This window comes from Oreochromis niloticus, linkage group LG14 (assembly GCF_001858045.2).
Source record: "Oreochromis niloticus isolate F11D_XX linkage group LG14, O_niloticus_UMD_NMBU, whole genome shotgun sequence".
In the NCBI taxonomy this organism is placed as follows: Eukaryota; Metazoa; Chordata; class Actinopteri; order Cichliformes; family Cichlidae; genus Oreochromis; species Oreochromis niloticus.
In genome coordinates, this window is record NC_031979.2 from 13,946,312 (window position 1) to 13,967,734 (window position 21,423).

The 21,423-nt window shown below is 41.4% G+C and overlaps 1 protein-coding gene across 2 annotated transcripts; it reads right to left on the reverse strand.

Moving 5' to 3' along the window:
- Positions 1-1,702: 1,702 nt before the first annotated feature.
- Positions 1,703-20,735, reverse strand: golim4a (golgi integral membrane protein 4a). 2 transcript variants are annotated; one of them, XR_269812.4, is made up of 17 exons: positions 19,602-20,735; positions 11,768-11,842; positions 11,487-11,536; positions 11,273-11,326; positions 10,920-11,070; positions 9,588-9,670; positions 9,377-9,460; positions 7,745-7,882; positions 7,367-7,633; positions 6,789-7,075; positions 6,533-6,603; positions 6,327-6,406; positions 5,729-5,938; positions 5,141-5,209; positions 4,869-4,946; positions 4,429-4,488; positions 2,798-2,890 (listed from the first exon to the last, which is right to left on the reverse strand). XR_269812.4 is itself a non-coding variant. In XM_005474523.4 (16 exons), exons 1-16 carry the CDS (start codon positions 19,786-19,788, stop codon positions 2,744-2,746), a joined length of 2,031 nt encoding a protein of 676 aa, XP_005474580.1. In that variant the 5' UTR covers positions 19,789-20,733; the 3' UTR covers positions 1,703-2,743. The 2 variants fall into 2 exon arrangements, 1 of the variants encoding a protein (XP_005474580.1); XM_005474523.4 differs by lacking the exon at positions 4,429-4,488 and having other exon boundaries at positions 1,703-2,890; positions 19,602-20,733.
- Positions 20,736-21,423: the final 688 nt, after the last annotated feature.

Below are 21,423 nucleotides of genomic sequence, written 5' to 3' on the forward strand. Positions count from 1 at the left end.
ATGTTGTTCATTAGAGATAATTGCCTTTCTCCGTCGACCCCCTCTCGTTTGATTTTCATTTCGTCCTGATTTGCCGGTTCATTTCCCATGTGAGTGAGCTCACATACACACGACCTCACCTCTCAGCTCAGAGTGGTAGATAAGGAGCAGGGCTGGAACATTTGGGAACATTTGTGCCGTGTCATACGGATGTGAACCAGAGCCTGACTGCCACAGTTTGGACAGTGTTGCAGTTTATTTTGCTCTGTGCACCACCGTAATAGATTTTTTAAAAATCGAGCAATCAAGATGTGAATGAAGTACAGACACTCAGCTTTAATTCAAGGCCTTTAAGAAAAAAGTATTGCATTACCTATTTATGAATTACACCCATTTTATACACAACCCACAATTTCTAGGGGTAATGGTTATACACACTGTAGTGGGAGACCACACCACAACCAGAATTTTTGTGCCATTTGGGGTGGTTTGAATGTCAAGATACTGAACCCCGAGTTATATTGAAAAAAAATGCTTGTATGTGTGTGAATGGGATGAATGAGACATGTTGTATAAAGCGCTTTGAATCCTCAAAAGTAACAGAGGGCTTTATAACAGCCAATTAACTCACTAACAAACTCACGCCTATGAAATGGCAGGGACCAGGTCTGTGACCACTCGCAGTCAGCTGCCATCTTCAGAGTGATTTGGGGGCAAGTCTGCTATCAGCTTCCAGAGTCGAGTTGGCAATTACATGCAGTCTGTCTGTAATAATGTGGTCATTAACTGATAAACTCCAAATCCATTGCCTTCTAATGGATTAATACATACACAGAAATTCACAGAACTACTTACATTCAGTGTCGAGCCAGGATCTTATAAATCTGAAAAAGAAATTTAGAAATTCCTCCATGAACAGTGACATAGTTGCTGCAGAACTGCGATTTAACTGCAAAATAGCATCGGCACTCTGTGACTTTGCTTTTATGTAGGAACATAACAATAGAACCACTTGGCAACAAGTTGAATCAAACCCCCTGATGTGTTACCGACGACTTGCCCTCAGTCACGTAGTAATTCAGAGGAAATTCAACATGTCGGCAATCTGTGTGTTTATAAATTAGACAACAGTTATTTCTGGCTGAGTGATTGCATTCAGTCCAAGTCAGACTGATTGTTTAGAGACAGCCTGCCTCCCACCAGGTGACCTGTGCAATTTCCTTGCAAGTGAAAGTGGTCGCTACTACTTCCAATCGGTCTCCAACAGCAAAGTAATTAATGCAATCAGATTTTTTCCAAGTTGCAAGAAGGTTGGCATCTTTTTTTATTCAAGTGTGACTGAGCTGTGAGATAATTGATGAAAGGTGTAAATCCTAAGTGACCTACTGATGGGAAAACAGGGTAGGTGAGTGGCCAAAGCTGAAATAACCCAAAAGTTAACAAATGGAGAAAAAAATAATAATTTAGATCATTTATGTTGTTTCTATATTTTAATTTTGTTTAAAATTAACAAATTTTTTACCAGAATATTCAGAAAGACTCTTAAGATGAAGTCTTAGATGATTGTCACAAGCTAATTGCCCCCCGCCACACCACCACCACCTTCCTGACACTCACACAGAGTATTAAAATTGCTCAAACACCACTGACGACTTATTCTTAGCAACCTTAAAGCGCATTTTCAAAGAGGCGAATATACAGAATCAGACTACACAAATCACAATTATGTGAAATCTTCTTTATTCCACACAGGCAGCAATTCAGTACAATGAAACCCGCACTTTTCTGTATCAAATATAACTGGTGTACAAATGTACAAATATTCAGCATTTATTTTACTATACATTGCCCAGCAGACTAGAGAAGCTGCAGTAAATTAAGAATAAATTCCCACCACCAGTGGACATGAAATAGTTCTCCATTAAAGGCCATGCTGAATGAAGCTTTATACAAAAGGATCACCAACTGGCGTGCTCTTCTCGCTCCCGCCTCGTGAAAAATGATTTTCCAAATGTAAAATGACCTAAAAAGACTTAGGAGAGGGTTTGCAAGAACGGAAAGGCACATGTCACTGTGAGCAGCTTCACCAGAAGTGGCTTACCGATTGGCATCTGTAATAATATCCAGGATTTATTTTTTTAAAAAATGCACCTATGTATCAGCTTTACGAAACTGGTAAGGATCACGATAACACAGACTTTTAAAAATCATAATTTTGCACTTTTTATGATTGTCAGAGTTCGTCCTATTAAAAAATAAATAACAGAAAATGACATGATAGGTTGAAATGCAATACGTAAACGAACATTTCAGTTCTACTGAGATTACAACTGTCTGCATGAAACATATATATGAAACATATACATATATATAAAGGCCTGATCATGACATCACAATAAACATGTATCCTTTATACACAAACACACACTCAAACAAAGCACTTTGCTAAACAAAATACATTCTCTGCCTGCTCTTAAAAACAAGAACAACCAGGCAGTCAGTCAGGCAGACGAGCAAGTAGACAGAAAATTAAATGAATAAAAATTATATAAAAACTATACAGTATATATCTCATTTACAACCACCAAATTTTGTCCATTTCCACAGTGTCAGCTGATCCTTTCAAACCTCAGAAGTGTTTGGAATATTGTCCCCCATCTTCTGAGCATAATATCCCAGTTTTCTCTCAGTGGATGGCTGGTGCTATTCCTTTGGGAATCAAGGGAAAGAATGCCCCGATTGGTACTATAGGCAAGCTAAAGAATTACATTTCTGCCCTTCGATTGTTTCCCTTGTCTGCATCCTCCTCCCCCTCCTCTTCTTCCTCCTCGTAATTCTCCTCCTCGTTATTCTTGGCATCATTTCTGTGATCCCCGTCCATTCTTGGCCCTTTCTGGTTTTTACCTTCATCCTGGAAGCGAATTACAAGCACACAACCTGATTTAATGACCAGGAGTCGTGTAAACATCCCAAACACGATCATTTCAGACATTTACAGTTATTGTTTGCCTCCTGTGCAGCGGTGCATGAACGAAGCTTAGAGTCAAAGATCCACTGAGCTCCTGTTGCAGAGGAGGTAAGTGGCAGAGTATGAACTATAAGTCTATCCACGTTATTTTTTAAATGACGTTTTTTTTTTAATATATTAAACATTAAAGATGATAATCGCACTAATGCCGGTCTCCAAGGTCAGAAGTTACTGTTAGTTACAGACCAGCCAACAATGAGGAGTCAGATGTCTTTCTCAAGGATATTTCAGCTCTGCGGACGGCTGGTTTTCAAAAGGTTTCAATGTTTTGCAGACTTTATAAAGACTGAATATTCCAATTCAAATACAACACAACAGGCTTATAGACTTTGTCATATATTGAGACTTCCTTTTAGGCCAAATTAAACCTAGCGCAGGTGAACACTCCCGACTGACTCGACATCCTATCTTTCTCATTTACCATGCGTCACATGGGCCAGGGTTTACGTTACAGAGACAGCACAGGGCTGCTCTGACACGCTCGAGCTACACACCAGTGAATCCCTGCACAGGTGAATATATTTCTGGATGTGAACCCAGAAAATTTCGCTGTGTGCACTACGACCGTTTTCCTCCAAGAAAGGTTTCAGGGTGTGATGTTACTCGTGAGGTGGAACGGACCCTGATGTGATGATGCTGGGAATAAAAATGAATTCCACATTTGTGCAGCTTAAATGGGAAATGGGAGGCCTAGGAAGTAAAGCAGATTGTGAGGTTGGTGGTTTCAGCCGCAGGGAAGACTCTGCATGAGCAGAGAGTAAACTTCAAGTGATGTGAAGAAAAATCTTTAACTCCTTGACAAGTGGAAACACCTCAGAGTATTTTTTAGTTTTAAAATAACCATCCCATAATAATGAAGCCATTAAAATTGTTATTCAACAGACAGTGTGTTGTAATTCTTTGATTTTTAAGGATGAGACTCTTCTGTCTTAACCAAGCAGCATCTTTAAAAGGAGTGCAGTACTTGTAATGTCCACTAGACAAATCCCCGATTTTCTTTTTTTAAAAAGAGACTGTATTTTTAGATCCATCACATTAAGGTGTGGATATATAACTACATTCTACTGATGCCTGAGCTGAGTTGATTGGATAACGCCACAAAAAAAAAGACTCCTTAATGAAAGTGTTTGCCTTTTGTCTATGATGCAGAAAAACATGCATCTCAAACACAGAGAAAAAGAAGGGACTCCTGACTTAGATGATGGCAGAAGTATAAATGCCCTGGGTAGTATAGTTTGGGGAAAAGGTTGCAGTTTTTAAACATTTCTTTCTTCTGATTTGATGACAGATTTTATACATGTAGGTTTAATGTCCAGGCAATTAAAGATAATCTACATAACAACTGCCAGTAAAAAAAATGGCTAGCGAGCGACTAGACTTGCTTCCAGAAGGACTTTGTTTTAAAGCAGGAAACCCATTACGTTTTTCTTATTCCTCTTTTTTGTGCCTCCTTGTCTCCTCGGGCCTCCTGGAAATCACACCTACATGGATGAGGAGGGCAGAGGAGAGAGGAGGTATAATTCAGGATACACAGGTCTTTTAACCTTTATGGCAAACAGCAGGGGACGACTCTTTAAACATTTGTCCTTTTTAATCACATTTCAGTTATTTAAGACGATTAAACCATGTGCATAACTACATGTAACATCTAGTCACATTGCTCCATGTTCAGAATTTCATAAAAAATGGCCTAGTAACAAAACAAACAAACAAAAAAAAGATATTTAATCACTGAAGCAATGTAGCTCATGTACTTGGCCTGTTGCTTTGATTTCACCCCCTCCGATATTTGATGGGAGAGGAATCAAGGAAATCTAGGAATTGAGAAAAGGAGGATTGACTGGTTTCCCACAGAACATACCTGGTCTCCGTTCTCTTGGTTATATTGATCCTCTCCCTCCTCCTCTCTCTTCTGTCCGCCAGCTATGTCCTCCTGGGCCTTCAGGACAAGATAAACCACATTTACGAATTGCAACAATGAAACTTCAGTCACAACACTGAGATGCAAATGTATTGCAGCATTATATTATTCTAAACCATACATATTTATTTTGTTTTATAGTCTTACATTCAAGTGTTTTGCACCACTCTATCACTGAGTATGTAAAGCATGTGTGTGAACATGCATGTTACCTCATCTTCTGCTTCCTCCTGGTACTGGTCATCCAGTGTGTCCTCCTGCTGGTCTGGATTTCCAGCTATCTGAATGCACATGAATAACAGAACAAGTTAAAACAGGATCTAAAGTTTACTTTTCATCATAGATCCCCCAGCTTAACTCCCTCACTTAATATATATTTATATTAAGGTGCACCTCACCGTGCAGTCTGGCTCTATAAACATTTTTGAAACAATGGGTCGTTGTGAAGAGCTCACTGAATGATTAACATCACCACAAAGCTGCGCGCTGGGAGCTTCATGGCAGCTCCCAGCGGTGTAATGTGTAAGTGGCCCAGCACTTTATACTGTATAGTGCATCTCCAGTTGTCAAACCTTCATGGCTTGCTTCAGTATGCCATTCTGAGCTCTGTATGCGTGTGTGTGTGCATGAATTTAGTTTGAAGCTGCCAACAAGCCCCTCCCCTCCCATTGTTGGCATTTTCAAAACCTCTAATCATCTTCCTGTTTAGCCCGTAATGTTGCTGTAATGTCACTAACTGCGTGTGCAGATGCTGAATAGAGATTGTGAGTATCTCACTACTGTTGCCTCCCCTGACTCACCACCAGTTCCTCCTCCACAGTCGGTTGTTTGGGGTCTTGATGCATTTGAATGTGCTGGGCCGGCGCTGCAGGCTCCTCTTCCTCTTCAGCCGCATTTTCATCTGCTTCGGCAGCGCGGTGCGGCAGCCGGGCGTCCTCAGCCTCGTCAAACTCATCCTCTCCCTGGTTGTTGGGGTCGTCCTCGGGGTTCAAGTCACCGTCTATATCACCCTATAGCAAAATAACAAATTTAGAATAGGAGCTGTGGATATGATAAAATGAGTATTTTTAAAGCTAAATGCTTTTGTTGGAAATAAAACTGTCAACCTGACAGTTTCCTGTAATGTTTTATTAATTCTCTGGCTAGTATTCAGAAGATTTACCAGCTCAGTAGGTTGACAGACAAGTGCGGATAGAGAGGGAACAGATGAATATGGCAGTGGGCTGGGGCGATTAAAGAATCGATGTTCTGATGGATGGCTGAATCAGTGTATGGCGTATGATAGACCGGTGTGAATGTTAAGCAAGCGAATGAGCTGGGAGGACAGACAGAGCCCGAGGATGTTTTAACAGATGGAGCGAGCAAGACGGCAAGACGGACAGACAGACAGACATCCACCTGCTGATGTGGCGGCACTCTGTGATCCGTCTCTCGATTCTCCTCCGCCTCCTGCTCGTTCAACATATGAACGTCTCTCTCTGTTAACACACACAACACACAAACTAAATCCATTAACATCAACCGGCTGCTGCTGTGAGCTCTAATGATAAAAGGGAATATTTGTGCAGTGAGAAATACGGAAGATGTTTTCCTGCAAATCTCACCTTCATCAACCTCAGCGTGACCGTCGTCTTCTCGAATATCATTGTCCACGTTCTCGTATTCGGTCCTCTTCCTAATAACCGAGACAAGTACAGTGCAATCAGAGAGGGACGTGTTCTTCTGTAAAGCTATTGTATTAATTCATTTGGAGAAATGTAATAAGAAAATATGCCAGGCTTCAAAGTTTACTACTCGCTGCGACTGCTCTTTTGTCCAAAGTTTCTTTAAATCTGAGCTGACTGAGATCTTAAACCCGACCTCTCGTGTTCTTCTCTCAGGATCTGCTCCCGTCTGTCGGCCTCCCTGTGCTGCTGCTGCTCGCGTTCCGGCTCCTCCTTCAGCCTCTGCTCCCTGTCCTTCAGCACCCTCTCTCTCTCGGCTTGGAGGGCCTCCTGCCGCCTCTGGATCTGCCTGCGCTCCTCCGCCCTCTGAGCCTCCAGCCGCTGCTGCTCCTGCTGCTGCTCGTAGGCTGACTTTAGACGCTGAACCTGGGCGGGCACCTGTTGCTGCACCTGGTCCTCTGGATGCAGATTCACAGGAGGATCCTGAGAGAGTTATAAATACAAGAGAGAGGAAATATCATGTAGAGCATGAAAAAAGTGAATTAGAGCTCATCAAACGCACTGAATTGATGCCAAGTTTAGACATAAATATAAAGCTATGGTACAATCTTTGTGGGGGGGGGGTTTCCATGTTTCTCAATAAAGCTAAGCTAAAAAAAACACTGAGCCGAGTCACTCTGTGCTAACTAATACCAGAGTAGGAAACATACGTCCACTTCAAGATCTGTTTAAACCCTGTTTGGATAAGATCTTTTAGTCTAAACCACTGCTGACCATCTGTGGCTGGCGTTTCCGTCGGTCCAATGCGTTCTCATCCTCTTCTTCATGTTCTGGCTCCTGCTCTTCCTCCTGCTGCTCATCCTGTAGCTGGTCTGGGTCCTCCTCCAGCTTCTGAGGCTGTCCAGCTTGGGCCATCTCCTCCTCTGCCAGCTCCCTCCTCCTCTCTGCCTCTCCCTCTCCGTCCTCGTCTTTCTCAGACATGGCATGCTGGGTTACAGTGGAGTGGGACTGGACCTCAGAGTGGGCGTGCGCTTCATTGGCCTGGTGAGCCAACCGAGTAGAGAGCCATGAGATATTTGATATTTACAGTAAACTTTTTGTCTTTCTCAATAAAACAGTATTATTACTTCATCCCAAAGAATCCCAGATTACCCTTGAATCAGTGTTCCAGTGAGCCTGCTGATCCTCATGGGCGTAGGACTTGGGTTCTGTGTTGGCTTGTGCATGTTGTGCCATGCTGGGCGCCTTTTGTAGGGTCTCCTTGAGCTGTTTGTATTCATTCACCTGTGCCTAAAGCGACCAACAGAAGAGAAAGGCAAAGACTAAGAACGCATTTTTATCATTTTACCATTACAAAATTAGGTAAACCTGTTTAACTACTCACTAACAAAAATATCTAAACAGCCAATCACATGGCAGGAATTCAACAGTCTGAAAAAGAAAAAATATACAGTGACTGACGGTTCTCTTGGCAAAACACGAGCTGACTGGAAGGCAACAGTAACTCAAACAACTACTCATTACAACCAAGGTATGCAGAAGAGCATCTGTGAACGTCTTCTACAGCTGCAGAAGACCACACCAGGTGTCACTCCTGCCAGCTACAAACAGGAAACTGAGGCTACAGTTCACACAGGCTCGCCAAAACTTGACAACAGAAAACTGGAAAAACACCGTCTGGTCTGACAGGTCTTAATTAATGCTGCAACATCTACACATTTGGGATGAAGTGAAACGGGATGAGCAGCTGACAAATCTGCAGCAACTGTGTGATGCTGTCATGTCGATATGGACCATCTGAGGAATGTTTCCAGCACCTTGTTGAATTAATGACACAAAGCATTAAGGTGGTCCAACCCTGTACTAGCAAAGTGTACCTAATGAAGTGGCTAGTGAGTGTGTATATATTTACGCAACACAGAGGCCTAAACCTCTTCTTCCATGATAAATCATTTGGCCTCCAGCTGTGGCCTCCATCTTGATTCTTTTAAGAATCAGCTGAAAACCCATTTATTCAGACTGGTTTTTAACCAGTTTTAGGCTTTATGATGTTGTGTTTTTATTTTCTGTATCTTTTTATGCTTGTCTTTATTGTAAAGCAGGTTTTGACCTATGAAAGGTGCTATATAAATAAAAATAAATTAAAAAAATATAGCAAAAACAACCTCCTGTACAGCCATTAATTAGCGTAAAGAAATAAATTAAGCTTTCCCTGCGGCGATACAGACATTTTCTTTCAAATTGTCCGTTCAGTTTTGGCCCTCATACCGTTAAATCTTTTTATATGCGCATACTTTCAGAACAGGCCAGAGGGTTAAATTCTAAAAATTCTTGCTAAATTCCTCCCTCGTCCCTTTGTCTCGCTCCACTCCCTCCATTATAGCTTTCTGGCTGATTGGCTGCAGTGTGCTTTAGATGCACTGTGCTGACAGCCCTGACTAAATCAAACCCCCTGGAGTGAAGGAAAGAGCGTGCATGCATGCGTTTGTGTGTGTGTGTGTGTGTATCCAAGCAAACGCACTGATGGAAAGCAGGCCAGGCTTTAAAACAAATTAGTAAATGCAGACAGAAAGAGAGAGTGAGGTGGGGGAACTGAGAGAAATGAAAGTGAGTACCTATCAGCAGAGCTCAGTGTATTTAGTAAACTGTTCAGGCAGTTCAGAGGTCACTCTCAAGGAGAAACACAAGTATAGATTTGCCAAAAAACACAAAAAAACCCTGCCTACGGCATCAATCAGCTGCTGTACTCAGTGACTGCAGTAAACCAGGAGGCTAAACCCTTACCTGAGCTGCAGCCAGCGCACCCTTGTGGTCTTCCAGCGTCAGTGCGAGATGATCGTGGGCTGCCTTCAGTTCCTGATGGTGGATCTGAACAAGCAAATCCAACAAAAGTCAGCCAAGGAGTCGTTCACATTTACGAAAAGAAAGAAAAAAAATATATCTGTGCAGACATGTAGGATGAGGAAAAGCAAGAAATATCCAGAGTCTTTCTCACCTGGGCGTCCTGTAGCTGCATGTGAATGTCGTGATGGGCTTTCCTCAGTTGTTTATTTTCCTCTCTTAGATTAACAACACTCTCTGCCACCGCAACAAATCAGAAATAAAGAGAAGAAAAAAACATGTCAAACAACTTCTCATCCTGCAATAACTTTCCAATTATTACAACCAGTCATTAACTCTTACTTTTCTTTCCTTATACTCCATATTACCAACGTTTGAATATTTTATAAAAGTACGGCAAATTAAATGTTTGTTTTCACACCATTCGACTGTAAACTGTAATATATGACAAAACCATTTTGCAGTCCAGAAATGTGAAAATAAAAGCAATTTTACATGCAGTATGTTATTAAGTCAGGAGATGGAGACAGAGTAAAAGTGAAAAAAAATCACTTATACTCAAAATATGACATGCTGACGGCCCTGGATACTAGACAAAACTGCTTGAGAGCGCGAGGTTGGAATCATGCTGACGGATCAATGGTGGGATAAAGCTGTCCTCAGTCATAAACTACACCCAGGTTCTCATACAGTTGTCCAAAATGTATTAATAGACCAATGTGGCAGATGTCATGGCAGATGTTTTAATTCTGCTGTAAACTGCACAGGTTTTAGACTGACTCCTCCATGAACACGTGTAAGGTTCAGGGACCTGGATGAATGTGGGCCCTTTCAATGCTATTTTTTGTGGTTCCACTTGTTCCCCTGAAGATTATTTCTCTGCAATACAAATTTTTCTCTTTTGCATCTCTGTTATAGTCGTATCATAGGCCCCCCACCCTCATCTCTGTAGCTCAGAGACATGATGTCTTTTGTCGAGCTAGAAAAGATCAATTTTACAGTAAAAGGCAGCTATATAAACTAACGAGAATTAAAATCCAATGAAAAGTCAAGAAGGCTGAAAATCGGTCACATCCAGGAGAAATCACTCTTGTTCACCAGCACATTGAAGCGTTTGAGCTCAGGAGTACAGTGTGACTACATAGGTCACCATAAAAAAAGCCTAAAAATATGTGAACAGCGGGTCGTAGCATTTGAATATATAACTGATGTTAGCACTATGGTGATAAGAAGGCCCAAACCACGCGCTTATGTGGAAATTAATTTATAAAAGTTCTTTCTTTATCATTCTGTGCAGTTATCATATCATACAGACTCTGATGTTAATGACTTTGCTAAATACTGAAAAAAGTTCGTCCACCCCGCTGCGGCATTAGCTCATCAGTTCATCATCCGGATGAGCTAATAAAAAAGCTAACTTTGTTACACTCATATTTACATTGTTTCATTCAGTGTTTGTTTGCAGAAACCTTGCGTAAGTCACTACCTTTGAGCTGGGAGACTTCTGTCTCTTTGGCTTTCTGAAGTTTATCGTAGCGGTCCTTGTGTTCATCCAGCAGCCGGCTGTGATCCTTGCCCTGGACTTGGTGCTGCTCGTGCAGATCATAATACTGCCTCTTCAGGTCCTCGTGCTGATTCTGAAGGAAAGCTCTTGTTACTATAGAGTCTCCCACAAACTTAACATCAAAAACTACAAAAAAAGGGACAAAGGCCAGGAAGAATTTGATTTGTCTGTTTGGATAAGAGGAAGAAAGGTTAAATATGAGGATGTCTGCGTTAAAAGCAAGAACAAAACCAGAGGATAAGTGAGTGTATCTATGTGTGTGATGGGCTTCTGACCTTTAACATCTGATGTTGGACTTGTAAGGAGTTGTATCTGCCGTTTGATTCTTGCTGTTTGAGGATTTTTTTTAAAAAAGAGAGAGAGAGAGAGAGATAACTGTTTACACACAAGTTCTGCACAGATATCTCACAAGCAGACAAAATAAAGAAGCCAATGAGTGATGCATTTACTAACAAATAAAATAGTAACAATGTAATGTACAAAAGATACCTTCTCCTTGTTCAATGATTGCTGCGCTTCGAGCTTATAAACCAGATAATCTGAAAAAGACAAAAACAACAGAAAAGAAGCTAATTTAAACCAAATTTACACTTTAGATTACAATTTAAATAGATGCACCATTTTGCAGAATCTTTTTCTTAAATTTAAACTCAATATTTATGTCACTTTAAAGACAGACTCTATTGCAGTCTAATATTTACTTAACACAAACTCCTCCATACGGACAAATTCCTCAAGTCAGAACTGAGTGTACATGCTACTTTTCTCACCTTCTTTGGCCTTTTTGTGCTCTAACCTCTCCTTCTGAAGACTCTTCTCCAACCTGGAGCGATGCTCATACACCACTACAGGAAACATGGAGGGGATGAATTAAGGGAAGGATTAGTGAGTGCTTTGACATCTATCTGGACCAGCAAACCAAACAGAAAACTCCAATACCAACACTTGGACTGCAAAAACAACCTCAACATTAGTGAAGTGAAGATAAGATCCTTTTGGCAATTTTCTTAGCAAACTAGCTTGACGTAGATGGCTACAGTCTACATCAAGCAATATTCAAAGCATGGGGAAGTAGGTCAGTGCAGGAGCAAAGTATTCTGGGTAAAATTTGACTAGATGCACACTGTCATTCTATTGCTGCTAAGGACAGAGTATGCAGATATACTGAGCATACATTTGCATATAAAGTTTACATACATTCATGAGCACGAATGTCTGATAATTTTGGTCTTTTAGTGATTTCTTTGAACTGTTCTTTTCCCAGGGTGGTACACAGCACATATCTTTAACTACTTATGGACAAATATATACACACACATCCCCACTAATGTCACTTAGCAAGTAGCACCTTAACCAGACATATCTGGTAGCCATCAACAAGCTTCTGGCTTAATGCTGGCTGGATATCTGACCACTCACTTTGGGGCTTTTAAGTGTAGTCGACAAATAACATTGAGGTAGGGGCTTTGGAAAGGCCATTGCAGAAGCTTTATCCATTACAAAACCAGTTCTGATGTGTGTTTGGAATGACTGTCCTGTTGGAACACGATATTCCCTCCAAGTTTAAACTTTCTAGCTGCTGATCTGAGGTGAAGTTGAAGAATTTAGATGTTGTTCAACTTCCTCATTATCCCATCCACTTTCTGCAAAGTACCATTACCACAGGCAGCAAAGCAGCCCCAGAGCATGATGCTACCACCACCATGCTTGAAAGCTGATACAGCGTTCCTAGGTCTTTGTCTTGTCTCACCATAAAACCTTCCTCAGCAGCTGCTTCTTTATTTCTTGCCATGCTCTCAGTCCATGGCGATTTGTCAATTTCTAGTTCATGGCAGGCTTGAACCTGGCTGGTTCCTTGGTTGTTTCTACAATTCTCCTTTTTAGATCATCAGTGAGTTCTTTGGACTTTCCTACTGTTCTGAATATTGGTCAATCCAATAAGGTGTCAAACAAATCCGTTCTATGCTGCAGAGAGAAATTACCAGTCGTAGTCAATTATCATCACTACTGAGGAGCTAGGGCTTGGCCTTGGCAAATATACTGTAGAACCGACAGCACCACTTTGAGTATATGTATATATTTAAGACTGTATGTATAATTTTGACACTGTGTGGATTAGAGAAAATCACAAATGCAGTCACACTTGGTTTTTTTTGTTCAAGGAAATCATTAAAAGCCCCAAATTACCATGACATTCATGTCCTTGATAAGTGTATGTAAACTCCTGACCTCAACTGTATTTGTTAAAAGAATATGAAAAGAATAGTCCTATAAAAGTCTTATCCTCTTCATGCTCTAAAAGCTTGAGTGCCTGTTTAGATTCACTTCTAATCTCTCCAGCTATCCTCTAAACTCTCCATAATCTCCCTATTCCTCCCCATTTCATGATCCTCATCTTTTCTAAATCAGAGAAACAAAAAGCAACCCGACTGTGAACAAAGCAGCATTAGTGATCCCTGATCACTGTTAGCAGTGCAACATACTGAGAAATGTCAAGTTTATTTCTTGCGAGTCAGTTTTGGTTAGTTCTTGAGGCAACTCATGAAGGCATTTTCTAACTTGGACAAATGACAACAATACCTCCATATGCACTTTGTGCCATTAACCTCAGTGTATTTATTCACTAAACGCATTACATCTATTTAACACATTACAATAGGAAGCTACTGACAACTGGACAGCGTCTCACGTTGGAATCTGACTGTGCCGCTATTAATTTGTTCTGGTCTTCAGGCAGCCTGCGATTTAACTGTTAAAACAAGAACGCTGAACTTTAAGTCTTCACTTATTCCTTTCCACTGGGGGCTGGGCAGTGAAACTGATGATGTGGCTATTCTTCCCTCTGAGTGCCACCTCAACAGATTCCAAGATAACTGTTCGCTACATCTATATTTAGTTTTAATATCATGAGGGCAGCGAAAGAGACAGAAGGATAGGGGTAAAAGAAGAAGGGACAGGAAATTAACAAAAGAGTGAAACGAAGCTCAAAGAAACTGGAAAGCTGATCCTAACAGACCAGTGCTAGTGTAAATAAAGCTACCTAACTATCAGGAGGACAAAAACCTGCTTCTATCATATGAAAAGCCAAAGTAATGACAACAAAAGTCACCCGTCCAATTCAGCTCACCACTTCTTTACCTCCATTGTTGCTTTAAAGGGGTTAATTCCACTTTCTTCTTTATGCGTTGTGAGAACATGTTTTTATGGCACTGACGTTTTGTGTATGGAAAGAAAATACCATTTATGATTCTGTACAGGGTGCTCATTTGATTCTATTTAGGTAAACAGTTCATGCTGCACCGCTTGCTGTTTTTTTTTTTCGCATGCAGAAGTTAAAGTAATCCCATCTGTTTCCCAACAGACTCTCTGGTCTTTCCTCATCGGATTTTACAATACAATAAGTTTAAGTTGTGACTCGCATGTTATAATGCTGCCGGGATCAGTTCTGAATAAGTAGCATATAACGCTTAATGGCAGTAAAGCAGAAGCGAACAAACTTTCCCGAAGTTTCTTTCATCAAAGCCTGATCAGGTGGTTATCTAAAACCTCACCACATCGGATTTTATTTTGCTCCTCTGAGGCGTTGAACCTCCTCAGCAGTGCCAAAGATGAGGCTATGTTTTTCTTAGATGAGCTCAGCTAGGCTACACTCTCACTGAGGGCCAACTGGGCTGGGCTAGAGCGCCAAACAACTGGAGTCTAAAGCTTAATTTATAGCACTGTACTGATTCCCTGTAGAGCCCAGGCCATAATGTGTGATGTTGTGGTTTGCATTTATACTTTGTTTTCCATCACGAGAGAAACTAAATTGTTTGTGGTCGACTCAGAGCTAATAGATCTCAAACAATTGCTAATTGTACTGAAACACAGTACAGAGAAAAGATCTCAAAACAGACTGACTACGTGTACTGTCAGGGGCAGGAAAAGTGCCTTATATCTATCTACTGGCAGAATATTATGTACTGTAATAGAAGAGTGATCGAGCAATGTGCAGATAAATTTACAATGAGTATCATATAGGCCTGAACCTTAAACACCTAAAAACAAACAGTGCTGTAGGTCCAGAATAAAAACACAAAAAAACTATTTCAGCTGTCAAAAGTCAAAGACCAAATGTCATAAAAGCATACAAGGAAAGCAAAGACAGCACAATGGAGAGTTTTCATTGCTTTTTAAAACCTGGATCCACTACAAAGAACTTCTTTGTATAATATGACTTCTGTCTTCTCTGCCACGGGGGGAAGCTAAAGAATAAGCAACAGCACGAATAAAAACCAGAGCAGGCCACATAACTGGCTGTTCCACATTTTTAATACTCTAAGTGGCTGTAGCTCACAGTTACAACATGTAGAGGTGAGCCTGCAAAGCTCTGCTTAGCATCTACAGACTCCACTGCTATCGTGGGCCCTTCACTTAGCATGTACATATATACATGCAACAGGCTTAGAGCAAAGAGAGGGCAGCTACAGGAGGAGGGCCAATAATGCCAACATACAAAGAGCTGCTGGTGTGTGTTACAAGTGTGAAATAGCCACAGACTGTTGACTCTTTTGTTGTTAGCTGTCTCCATGCTACATTACCTCTGCTGTTGGCAGTGTTGGTGGCACGTGGCGTAGTAAACGGAGAACTACTCAGGACTGAATGCACCGACCCCACAGTTCAGATCACTGTCATGGATACAGCTTTTTGACTTACGATCAATCCGATATCTGATCCAAACATCAGATCGGGGCATTTCTTTGAGAGTGAACATCTCCCCTCAGAGCGATGAAACACAGTGTGGTTTGAGTGCAGATAAGAACAAGGGAGCCTTCTATGGTGGCGATATTTATTGGCCTACTGGTTTAGATGTGGCGAGGATAAGATCAGTTGGATTTGGCTCACGGTGTTGAAGAGGAAATGTGGGCCAGGAATTTTTTTTCTGTGGTGTTTTTGTTGGTTCACATTCCTACTTCCATTGTGTACACATACACACTCTCACACATACCAGCCATACAAACACAACAGACCAATTAAGTTTATGAGTGAAGTTCAATACAGATGCATGTCCCAAGAATCCAAAAAGTGTTGATTGAATATTTTGTGTGTGCTGGAACTAACTGTCTTCTACTGAGTTTTGCACACTTCAAGACTAATGTCTTTGACAGGTAACCTATTTCACAAGTCACTCTTTGTAACAATCAGGTCAGGCCTTTGCACGGGGCAGGAACTCAGAAAGACTGTGAGACACATGACCTGATCCAGGAAGTGATATTAGGTCAAAGAAACATGGTATGTTTGTGTATTTACTCCCCACAAGATTTTTTTTCCCTCACAAGATAACAAGTTTGTTTTTTGAGTCTACAGGTAACATCGAAAGGATGTAAAATATGTTGATAGGTAAAGTTCACATTAACGTTATTGAGCTACTTGTGAATAGAGTAAATAGTGTACACAGTATATACAGGCCCTCAATCAGCTGCAAATTTACAACAACAAAAGCCAAAGAGCTAAAATTGCATTGGCCTGCCTGACGTCCAGACATGTCACCCATTGTCACCATCAAGGCCTCAACTGTAGATGTTAAGCAAGACTGTTGAAACATTTTGGTTTCAAAACTGCAGCTTCTCAGCTCCCAAAAGCTCACCATGTGTTGTTAAAAGACGGTGTGTTGCAACAAACACGCAATTTCTTGAAACGTGTCAGTGCCATCGAAGCTCGCGCTCATCAAAATGAGCATCAAAACAAACATTAAATTTAAAATCTTAAATATTTCATGAGCTCCCATTTGCACTGCTCCAAATTAAATACAGGATGTAAGTGATTAGTAAATAACTGCTCTCTGTTTCTACTGACGCTTTTACACGCCATCCCAACTTGTCTGGAAATAGGGCCGGGTGCTAAATCACAGTGACACATTTGTCAGCGTGCACGCATAACCACAAAGTGCCCGTTAAAGACTTAAAGTGCTTTAAATGACTGATGACTGCCAGCCTGTGGCTGCAGTGGATAACAGGGAATCAATGTGCCTGGCTCACAACCCTCACATCGCCCCCACCCCTCAAGCTATAACCAACCTCTAAATATAGGGCCAGAAAAACAGCAATCTGTAGTCAGCTGTGGCTCTCAAGTGGCTTTGTGATTGGCTGAACGATGCACTGTTTCACAATGAAAGTTAAGGGTGTGGCGCACAAGCAGGAGAGAGCTGAGCTACAGGAAGTTGAAATCTACATAATGTAGCACTCAGGAGTATGCTGGTACACTGCAGGACCCTGTTATGGATGACCTCATTGGATGTGATGTAACCTGTTGCCTGAATTACTTCTTTTAAGCTTTTGCATTCTCAACGATGAACTTTTTGCATTAGGCCTTGTAAATATACCTTGTTAAAAAACTTTTAGTGGATTCCTCATACAGCGCCCCATACTGTCATGACACTACAGAAGAATTATCAAGGTCTATACCTGTAAACAGTCTACTGTTGCACTCACAAATTGAATGATTTGCCAGTAGTGCAAGGCTTTATTGGCACAAATCCAGCAATTATTTGGAAACACCTTAAGCATAAAAACTAGCAGTAAAAGCTTCAAAGTGAGGTCCTGAAAATCAGTAGATAATGACTATATCTGCTTTCCAGTAAATAGAGACACACAAATACGTTCACATTAAAAGACCTTCATTGCATCTTAATCTACTAGCAGCAGAAGGTTTTTATTAAAAGGCCCAACTTCAGGAACTTCACCCCACTTTCACAAAATTTTAACAATCTTGTCCGGCAGTACCCTGAGTGCTTCCTCCATATAAGCGTGCGTAAACATGCTGCTGTGCTGACAGGATGTGAGGTTTCGGGCCTTGCCATTATGCCACGAGTTTAAAATTAGCCGATGGGCAAAGAGCCCGCTCCTACATGGCTTTTCAGAACAAGGTTTGTTTGCGCCCACATCAGGAAGCCAAGAAGTGTGTCAGGCTTTCAGCTCAGACTCAGGACCTCACAATTTAATCCAGCCTTTAATCCAACAATAAACAAGTAAACCATTTTCACCTATTACCCACCGGTTTGCTATACCGTGAAGCTGCCCTAAATCTTTCACCGGTCAGGTCTATAAGTCTGCATGCATTTGAATATGGTTCAGGACGTGTTTTCTCTTCAAGGTAAAGAGAACTGGTTTGTGTAAGGTTTTGATGCTTTTGCTGACATAACAAGATCCATTTAGTCATTCGTCAGTTCAGGTCTGTTGAAATACATCCAAGTCCCTGTAATACTGGTATAACCAGAAGCAGAGTGACGATATGCTGTGGCCATCTAGATATAATATGTATACTGTATCTGGTATCAAGATAGGGGAACACCCAGTCCTCCAAAAGTTTTTAGGCACTTTTGTTAATATGGGTGCTCTTTACTCAAATGCACCAGAAACATTTTGATGATCAGAAATGACAAGAAAATGTATGGATTTCTGTCAAGTAAGCTAACAAACTGTGCTGATTAGTGCATTGTCTTAAAGGCCACGTTTATAGCAGGAACTTGAGTATCACTATGTATCTCATTACAGTGTTTAGAAGTTCTGGCAATCTGTGGGAAATTACTCCTTATTGCTCATGAACGTACAAGTTTAAGGCAAAATCTAATCTGATGTGATCCTCTGGAGTAACTGGGTCATAATCGGGAATTTTCTCCAACGTAATGCTTTTTAGTTTCAGCGATTACCCGAAAGTCTTTACAGAGTCAAGGATGCGAGCATGACAACATAACATCCTGCATGTACCATGGTGGCTAAACATGAAAGAAAACCAAAAAAAACAAAGACAAAATGATTTTTCTGCCAGCTCTAAGACTTCTAGGAATACAGCTAAGATACAGTGACTGCAACCAGGCGCTTGTGTTGTAATAGCCTCTAGTAGCCAGCTGCAGGAAGTGATGGGGCTATTTTCACTTTGACTGCACCTCTACAAAAACAAATTAACTCTTGTTAAAGGCAAATATGCTTTTTAAAAAATTTTTGAAAGGCAAATATGCTCGTGTCATGACAAGGTCAGGGGCCTTCACTAGTTTATTGGTAGTTTGCAGCAATGTCTCTGGGAAATCTGCCTCTTTTCAATTTACAACTGTGGTTTTCATGGGGTCTCAGCTAATGAGTGCTGATATTACTGATTAATATAGTGATCAGTTTGTCTATAGGATGCTTAAAAGATACCAAAAATGCCTTTATCATTAACTACATCTCAGATTGATCAAATTGCTCAGTTTTGCTGTGTGCCAAACATCAAAATATTTAATTGACTATTAACAACACCAGTAAAGCACACAGTCTTTACAATAAAGCCAGGAAGGTTGAAGAAGGAACTTTTTGTTTAAATTAAAAACCTTAAAAACAGAGTCTATATAAACATTTTGGAACTCAGTCTGGTTTTTAAGGTGCTAAATGAACGCCGAACTTAAGTTTGTTAAGTAAAGTCTCATATCAAGTCCTCCAGTTTGTTTTAAAAGATGTAAGGGTGTTTCAGCATGTTCGACAACAATGACAATGCAGTTTTATCCACGGAGTCTGGCGTGACACGTAACAGCCTCCTCGCTCGTGTCAGCTGTGGACAAACATTCGATCACCTCTCCGCCCCTGTGTTTACCTTGGAGCTGTGCCGACAGCGACTCTTGGTGTTGCTGATACTTCAGTGCCATCGCCTCCGTCCTCTTGAGCTGTTTGTGCATCTCGTAGGACATCATGCCCCCGTACATCACCCCGCAGACCACGGTGACCAGAAGGAGACACTGGAAGATCCTCCGCTGCCTCCGGGAACACACCCCGTTTCCCATGTTGGACCCGCACCCCTCCCCGCCGTCTATGCGCGAAAGCCCCGTCTCTGCCGCTGGAAAGTTCCGACTCAACTTTTTTTTTCCCCCTCCCGGTGAGAACTGAGGAAACCTCCCCCTCCCCTTACTCCCCGAGCATTTCCACGCAGAAAACACAAGCTACGTGCTAATACTCGCTTTCGGGCACATTATTATCTTTTTTAGCAGAGCTGCATTCAAGTCTCGACCCTCTCCCCCCTCTGCAACTTCAAAGTAGCCGCTCAGATTTTCGCCTGACTTACAGCCAAACTCTGGCTCTGCCTTCTTTTTAGCTCTAAAAGCAACAAAATAAATAAAACGGGCGAGTCCTGCGTGGGTCTGTCTCCCTCTCTTGCAGAGTTTCCGACGTGACTCGGGCAAGCTTACAGAGAAGTTAAAAGTTGGGTCCACGACGAGGCCTCTATAGCACCTTTAACTTTAGTTACGTGTCAGCCGAGCGGCTCCCTGCCATCCAACTGCAGCGCTATAGGAAGTCCCTCCTCCGAAATAATGGTAAAGTTCCCCGCTCCCGCCCCGTAACTGCAGCTTTTATTATATTGGTCGCCAGACAGCTCACTCAAAAAAGCAACGAGGACTGTGAAGGAGGAAAGATAGGACTTTTCCCCCCACAAAATTAAAAAAAAATGTAGCGTTTTATGAGGCTCAAAGTTAACTGTGAGTCTATAAAACCGAAAACATCACCAAATGCCAGACCTTCACTCAGTTGCTGCTCGTTTCTGGGTCTCTCTGCCTTCAGTTCTGTATTTAATAATTGAGAAGCATGCTCTGTTGGGTTGAGATCAGGTGGCTGGTTTGGCCATTGAAAAATATCCAATTTCGTCGCCTTGAGAAACTCTTGGATGCTTTGCGTCAGTATTATTTGCACCGTGGAGTGCTGTATGCGGTGGCCCTGAGAGGCCGCAACTAACACCAGCAAATAGGGGAATGCTGCAAAATCACAGAACACAACGGAAGTTCAATAAAAGACAACGGAAATGTTTCTGATATAACAGCTGAGGTAAGATGGAAGAGTAATGTGTTTTAATTGAGCCATATAATACTGTCCATGTTTGGTATTAGACGGTTACTGTTGGCTTGTCGCTTCCACGGCCGTTTTGTGGGGTCTGTTATGACCTTTTGCTGTATGTCCTTCTGTTTGTGTTTTCTGTGCTTTTGCAGCATTGTTTTCAGAAGTTGCACATTGAGTTTGACTGCTCATGGTTACTGTAGCTGTCTGATCGATTCTGTGGTATTTTGTATGAGTATAGCCCTGTACACTTCACAATTCAGCCAGCTACTTTACGTCACCCTTAAACACTAGTGCCCTGCCTCCAATGGCAGCTATACACAGCTATGCCATAAAACTGCCTCCACTATAAGCCAATTTTTCTCCTCCATACTTTCCTCTTTCCATGATTCTGGTATAAATTTGTGTTGTTTTTATCTGTCCAAATATTTTTTTTTGTATTTTTCTCCCAGAACTGCTACTTAAGGGTTTTTTGGATGTTTTCTAGCAAAGTTTAATCTGGCCAAGTGATGTTTGCACCTTCTTGTAAATACACTATTTCTATAAATGGAGGCGTTTCTTGATTGTAGACCTCCTTCATTTGCACTTAAATA

Bases quoted from the DNA above. Each gene is read 5' to 3' on its own strand.
- golim4a (XM_005474523.4), bottom strand. From the start codon at position 19,788: ATGGGAAACGGGGTGTGTTCCCGGAGGCAGCGGAGGATCTTCCAGTGT. The intron at 9,461-9,587 runs GTGAGAAAGACT...TTGCTTGTTCAG, and splicing joins TGCAGCTACAGGACGCCCAG to ATCCACCATCAGGAACTGAA. The intron at 4,947-5,140 runs GTAACATGCATG...CTTGTCCTGAAG, and splicing joins AGGAGGAAGCAGAAGATGAG to GCCCAGGAGGACATAGCTGG.